Below are 7,373 nucleotides of genomic sequence, written 5' to 3'. Positions count from 1 at the left end.
AGTTGCTCTGGCTGAAATGCTAGCAGCCATCCCTGAAACCTTTCTCTCACTACTGACGCCTTATAACTAATTTTCTGACAATTTCTATCAGTTTCATCTCTAAATATTCCCGGTCTTCTCTACTCCACTGCTGTCAGTCTAGTCGAAGCATCTGTCACCTCAACAGTAGCCTCCTGACTGATCCCCCTCATGGACTTTTGTCCCCTTCAGTTAACTGTCTTCGCACAGCATCCGGAGTGACACGTTAGAATCAGCTACCTTTCTGTGTCCATGGCTTCTCCTTGTTCTTAGGATTTGTCAGGCCTCTGAGGATGTCCCCAACCTGGTCTTCACTCACTGCTCCTCTCTCATTCTCTGCTTTTCACCTCTTAGAGGTTGCCCTCCTGCACCCTCCTGTCAAGTACATGCTGTTTCCTCTGCCTGAGGCGCTCTGCCTTCACTCCTCACCGTCCTGTAGATTTTAGCTCAAACCTTTCTTCTTCATCCATCAACAGCTATCTGTTGAGTGCCCCGTCTGTGTCAGACCCGTTTAGGCCCTAGGTGGACAAGTGACTCTGAATAAAGCAGGCCTAAAGAACCTTACCTTGTGGAGCTTATATTCTAGTGACGTTTCCCCTCAACTACTTTACGAAGTCAACTCTGCTTATAAAAAACCTTTGAACACCACCTATCTCAACTTTGCAGTGGTTACATTTGCCTATCACGTTTATTTATGTGACTGTTTGATTAATGTCTGTTTCTCTCCATAAGCTACACACTCCATAAGAGTAGGGACTCTCCCCCTACCCCCATCTTTACCTCTTAGGAATGAGCCCAGTACCTGACACATAATATTCAGTAAATATTTTTTGAATTTATGTCTTAGGGAATTCATTGATTAAAAAATTGAAGTTGTTACCTTTAAAATTTCCTCCATGGGTGAGATGGATCTTTGATTTCCTTCCATTCTTTGTGCAAATATACATAACATTAATTCTTGTGTGAGTAATGGTTAGTTTTCTTGCAGCCTTTGGGTGTATAGTCATTGTTTTAGGTAATATACACATGTTATCAAAATAAAATTCTAATTTCTTCAAGTTAAAAATAAAAATGCACCAAATACCCCTTCTGGAAGATTGTTATTGTTTTAACCAAGCAAATAGTTTTAGAAATTGTTTTAGGCTGCTTCAACATCAGAAGTTAACAATCATTTTAGGAATGTATTTTTTTAAGAGTAAGATAAGAAATGAGAATGTTTTAGATCATATATAGACTTTTTTTTTGTTTAGAAGAAAGTCCATTTGTTAATTTTAATTTAGTTTACTTATTATTCCTATTATACCCTTTAAACAAATGGGGAAACTTAAGATCCAAGCTTAAACAGGGTCTTCAAAGTGATCGATGATGAAGCCAGGAGAAAAAATCAAAATTATTGCTATCTATTAATGTCCAGTCAGTTAATTTATGTTGATAAATTGATTTGCGTACAGTTATTTTTATACATGAAATTTTTTTTTAATCCTTTGCTCCAGCCTCTGTTGTGACATGAAAATTATCTTCTGCTTCTGAACGTACTGTATTGTCAAAATATTTTTCTGACTCCAGAATTTGTGATTCACCAGGTGACTCAGGACAAGGATTGAGAAAGTGGATCAAGCAGGTTTTAACTCAAGATTTAGCATTCCAACACATAAAAATTATTTATCCAACAGCTCCGTCCAGGTATGAAATAATTTATCTCACTGCTTAATATATCTCTATGACATAGAATATATATAAATAGAAGTGCCATCTAGATGTGAAAATACATTTTTATTTATTACTATTATTTTTTTAGAAATTTGCTATTTAAACTTAAACTTAAATGTTATATAATTTCTACTCTGCTTTTTTGTTTGTTTTCCAGAATGTCATAGAAATTACCTCAAGTTCTTTAAGCTTTATTCTGTATTTAAAATAGTTTAACTATTATTTTAAATTGAGGTCCTTTTTTTCAGAAGGTATTCTTTTTTGCAGTCACACTGTTGGGTTAAGTTCTGCAGGTGAGTGATTTATTTCCCCTCTGTAGAACGTCACCTGGAGCTCTTAGCTTAAGCCGCACGGTTACTTAGGGGAAAAAATGTTACAGTGCCTACTGGTCACCTGTTGTTCATATCTGAGAAAGACTAAGATCTGAATTAATAAGAGTATGAATGGCACCAATGTCTTTGAGTCAGGACAAAATGAAGTTGAGACTGCACCTCAAAACAGGTCTTTATGTACTAGGCTTATTTTTAGACTTAATTACTCTGAGTCAGAAGCATTAAAAGCAGCATTTCACTTTCTTTCAAAGGTCTTTCTACTCTCAAAATTACCCTTTCAAGCATGGAGTTGTAAAGGTTTGTTTTCCAACTTTAACTGGTTCTAATGATTCCTAAAATGAAAAACAAAGATACCTCATAATTCAACACAATTTGCAGTTATCTGTCTGGGAATGCCATAGATTTTCAAGTACTCAAAGGTATTTTAATTTTGTTTTGGTTTGTTTATTTGATCATAAATAGAATTTAAATTGTGGAGTTACACGTAAGATCCTATCCTTGATAAGAGCCATTAACTAATACGGTGAAATAAAACAGATGTGTTTAAGGACAGTAATGCTGGCTACAATTCACTACTAATATACAAAGTTTGTAAAAATACACTTCTTGGTTTCAGATCTAAGTATCAGAAGCCTCAACTGACTTAGCAACGTTATTTTGTGTTAAGTATCCAGCAAATTGTACATTCGGTAGCCTTGCTATGTTTCACTGGCCCTTTTCCATCAGAAACCAAATGTCATTGATGAAGGACAATCAATAGCTGTAAAACTTTTGACTTAACATTTTCTAAATGTCCTAAGGGATCTTATGAACGATGTGAAAAGCAAGTCTGGTTTAACATTTTGTAATATTGGAAAATTGTATTTCAGTTCACTGTGAAATCATTTTGTTGTTTTATGAGTAGTGTTGAAATCATGAAGTTTTAATTCCAGTTGCCTCTGAGTCTCAGAGCAATTACAAACTTCACTTTATGTGTAATTTAAAATTACAAGATCTGAAATATTTTAATTGGCATTCAAATATAAATGGCATTGTATTGACTAGGTGTTTTGCAATTTTAGTTCATCTTACATCTCATTGCAATTTTTGTACATACTATTTTCATCATGTTTTGATGTATTTCAAGATTATTATCTGTTATTCAGGTACATAGGCATTGAAGGCATTGTGTTGAAGTAGTTAGACACTAGGCTGAGTGTAACACTGTGTGTTTGTAAACTCAGACAATAAATAATATTTGGTGACACTTGTTGTATTGGGGCTGGTGATAATACCTCCCTAGTTTTATGGTTAATTAAATATAATATATTCTACATGTTTTCATATTTTTGGACCTAATCTCTCATCCCACAAAATATTGCTTATTGTTTTTTACATTAAATTATGTTTGATAATTCTATATTAGGACTCCTGTCTGGCCTCTCTCAGGGAAGCCTTTTCAAGGCGGATTGATCAATCCAGCCCTAATGTCCTTAAATGTTAGAATGGTTAGCGGTGCCTTAATATACACAGGGATGATAAAACTTGTCCTAGAGGAGCAAAGTTTTCAAATCTTTTACATTTTGGTAACCACCATATTTTTATGCAAATAACACGCAGCTTTTACGTTTGTTTGCCTACCACTCCCTCCTCCCCCCCACCCCTGGTACTTTCATAAGCGCCACTAGTGGTTGGCAAACAAATGTAGAAGGCACACGTTATTCATGTAAAAATACCATAAATGTGAGCTTGAGCCATCACAAGTATTGAAAAAAATGGATGACAACTGTTATGTCTCTCTGCTCTTTCTTAATGTCTTACTTTTTTTTACTTTTACAAATGTGGGTTCATACTAAACATAAAATTATAAATTCTACCCTTTTTTCACTTAGCATTGTGTTTTGATGATTTGCCCATTAAAGATTTCTCATTGAATGACCTTTGAAAACTGTTTTAATGACTATAGGTATTCTTTAAAATTTTTTCTTTTTTTTTTTAAAAAAATTCTATGGTAGCCCATTTTAGTTTTTATCCTTATCGTTATGCATACCTATTTATCCTGTTTCTGATTTTTCTTCAGGAAAAATTCCTAGAATGTAGTTACCCTAAGACCTTAAAGTCAGTTACTTTTAAGTAGGGAATTAACTTTTCCAAATTATTTTCCAGAAATGGAACACTTTACATTATTACCAGAGTGTATCATTACCCCCATTTCACTGAACACTTACTAGCATTAATTTATCTTTAAAAAAAGGTTCTACTTTTATTAGAGACTGTCTAAGGGCTACTTGTTATCAAATAGCCAATGCTTTCAACATCACCAGCTAAATAACTATTGAATGGTCAAATTAGCCTTTTATTAACCTAGTGTATTTATTTAAGTGAAAGAATAATATATGTGATTTGTGATTTTTTTCCTTGTACACTAATTTTAAAATATATCTTTTTTGATTACAAAATTAACTGTTGCCTTTAAAATGACACCCACTTATGATTTAACAGCCTCTGAAAGGTATAAAACTGAGAAAAAAAATACAGAAAAGTACCAAAACAGGTATAGACTACTAATTTGTTGATCATTTATAAGTTTAGTCAATGAATGTGTGTTTTTGGAAATACATATGTAGTCTCATTTACGTTATAACTTTTGTGGTGCCTTTTATATTTAAGTGTATCATGTATTAATAAGACTAAAGCATATGTAATACCTAGCTAATGACAAAAACAGTAATATATAAACAATCAATTCACTTGTTATTTCTCCTCAATTCCTCTGAATCGACAATCTGGTGTGTACTGCACAATGTGGAATCTTTGAGAAACCAGTATCTCAGTTAAAGAGGAAAAGTGAAGACTTTTAGAAATATGTCATCTAATTCTTAATAAAAATAAAATAGGAAAGACCATTAATGAAGAACATGCCAGTTCTGGGTTTTCACATGTCTAAAATGAACAGATTGAACTAAACCAAAAAAAAACCAAGCCTGTTGCCGTCTAGTCGATTCCGACTTATAGCAACCCTATAGGATAGAGTAGAACTGTCCCATAAGGTTTCCAAGGAGCGCCTGGTGGATTCGAACTGCCAGCCTTTTGATTAGCCACAGTAGCTCTTAATCACTACACCACCAGGGTTTCCCAGATTGAACTAGACCTGTAAAATCCTTTGCAGCATTAACGTTTTGTATTCAGGAACCCTTCCTACTTTATCCAGCATAGATGGAGTAAGAACCAGTAAAGCAATACCAAACCCATCCTCTTTCTGCTACAGTTGTTTGAGCAATAGGTCAGGGAAATGCCCGAGATAAAATATTGTTTGGTAGAATATTTGAAGCTATATGGAATTCGTGTGGTAGAGTGATGAAGAACACAGTCTTTGGATCAAGTAGACCTTTATTTGAATCTTGCTTTTTTTACTTAGTGCTGTAAGATATTGAGGAAGGCATTGCACCTCTGTCAGGGTCTCAGTTTCCTAAACTGTAAAACGGAGGTACTAATCATATTTACCTCAAAGAGTTGTTGTGAGAATTAAATATATAATGTAGAAAATGCTCCTGCATTGTGTTCGACATAAAGTGAACATCCAATAAATGCTTATTATCTGCTTCCGTAAAGATTACAGCCAAGAAAGCCTTATGGAGCGGTTCTGCTCTGTAACACCTGGGGTCGCCATGAGTTGGAACTGACGGCAATGGTTTTTTTGTTTGTTTGTTTGTGATGTCATTTAGGCAGAATGTAGAAATATTACCTGAGGAATTAATCACTGGGAATCTTAGTAGAAATCTTCCAGAGCTATGTTTTGGAGTTGTATTCCCAAGCACTGTTCTGTTCAGTATTTTTGTTCTTATATAGATGAGGGGACACTTTTCAAATTTCCAGATGCTGAAACTAAGAAATACAGTGAATATGCTGAATAACAAAATGAAGACCCAAAAGGATCTGATAGTCTGGTGCAGGGGTCACCAACTTATGGCCCGGCATAAAATATGGTTTAACATCTGTTTTTATAAATAACATTTTATGGGAACACAGACACTGGTTTGTTTGCATTTTATCTGTGGCAGCTTCTGTGCTACAAAGGCAAAGCTGAGTAGTTGCCACAGACTATGCACCCATAAAGTCTAAAATATTTATTCTGTGGCCCTTCACAGAAAAAGTTTGCTGACACCTGGTCTAGAGTGGTAGCTTTCAAACATTTTAAACTCCAGTTCACGATGGGAAATATATTTTACTTAATGACCCTCTGCATACATTTCAGGGATTAAAATAGTACAGATGTCTTGAGTGTAGAGTTGCCAGATTTCGCAAATAAAAATGCAATATCTGGTAATTTTTGTTGTTAGGTGCTGTTGACTCTGTTCCAACGCATAGCGACCCTATATACAACAGAACGAAACACTGCCCAGTCCTGCACCATCCTCACAATCATTGTTATGTTTGAGCCCATTGTTGTAGCCACTGTGTCAGTCCATCTTGTTGATGGTCTTCCTCTTTTTCGCTGACCCTCTGCTCTACCAAGCATGATATCCTTCTCCAGGGACTGGTCCCTCCTGATAACATGTCCAAACTACACGAGACGAAGTCTCATCATCCTCGTTTCTAAGGAGCATTCTGGCTGACTTTGTCCAAGGCAGATTTGTGCATTCTTCTGACAGTCCATGAATATTCAGTATTCTTCACCAACAGAGTAATTCAAAGCCATCAGTTCTTCTTGGTCTTCCTTATTCATTGGCCGTGTTTTGCGTGCATTTATGAGGCGATTGAAAATACCATGGTTTGGGTCAGGTGCACCTCAGTCCTCAAAGTGAGATCTTTGCATTTTTAAAACTTTAAAGAGGTCTTTTGCAGCAGATTTGCCCAATTCAATATATGATTTGATTTCTTGACTTCTGTTGCGATTGGTGTTGATTGTGGATCCAAGTAAAATGAAATCCATGACAGTTTCAATCTTTTCTCCATTTATCATGTTGCTTATTGGTCCAGTTGGGAGGATTTTTGTTTTCTTTATGTTGAGGTGTAATCTATACTGAAGGCTTTGATCTGCATCAGTAAGAGCTTCAGGTCCTCTCACTTTCAGCAAGGTTGTGTCATCTGCATATTGCAGGTTGTTAATGAGTCTTCCTCCAATCCTGATGCTGCATTCTTTTTCATGTAGTCCAGCTTCTCAGATTATTTGCTCAGCATACAGACTGAATAAGTATGGCAAAAGGCTACAACGCTGACGCACATCTTCCCTAATTTTAAACCACATGGTATTACTTCGTTCTGTTCAAACGACTGTCTCTTGGTCTATGTACAGGTTCCTCATGAGCACAATTAAATGTTCTGGAATTCCCA

At 35.5% G+C, this 7,373-nt stretch overlaps 1 protein-coding gene across 1 annotated transcript in view; it reads left to right on the top strand.

Moving 5' to 3' along the window:
• LYPLAL1 (lysophospholipase like 1) overlaps positions 1-7,373 on the top strand; it is a 45,473-nt gene that overhangs the window by 5,104 nt on the left and 32,996 nt on the right. Inside the window, 1 exon segment of the mRNA XM_012555416.2 lies at positions 1,602-1,701. Within this exon segment, the coding sequence (XP_012410870.1) occupies positions 1,602-1,701 (100 nt within the window).

This window comes from Trichechus manatus, unplaced genomic scaffold, assembly GCF_000243295.1.
Source record: "Trichechus manatus latirostris isolate Lorelei unplaced genomic scaffold, TriManLat1.0 scaffold00039, whole genome shotgun sequence".
Classification (NCBI taxonomy): Eukaryota; Metazoa; Chordata; class Mammalia; order Sirenia; family Trichechidae; genus Trichechus; species Trichechus manatus.
Note: the sequence above shows the minus strand (reverse complement) of the source record. Positions and strands in the feature narration are given on the sequence as shown.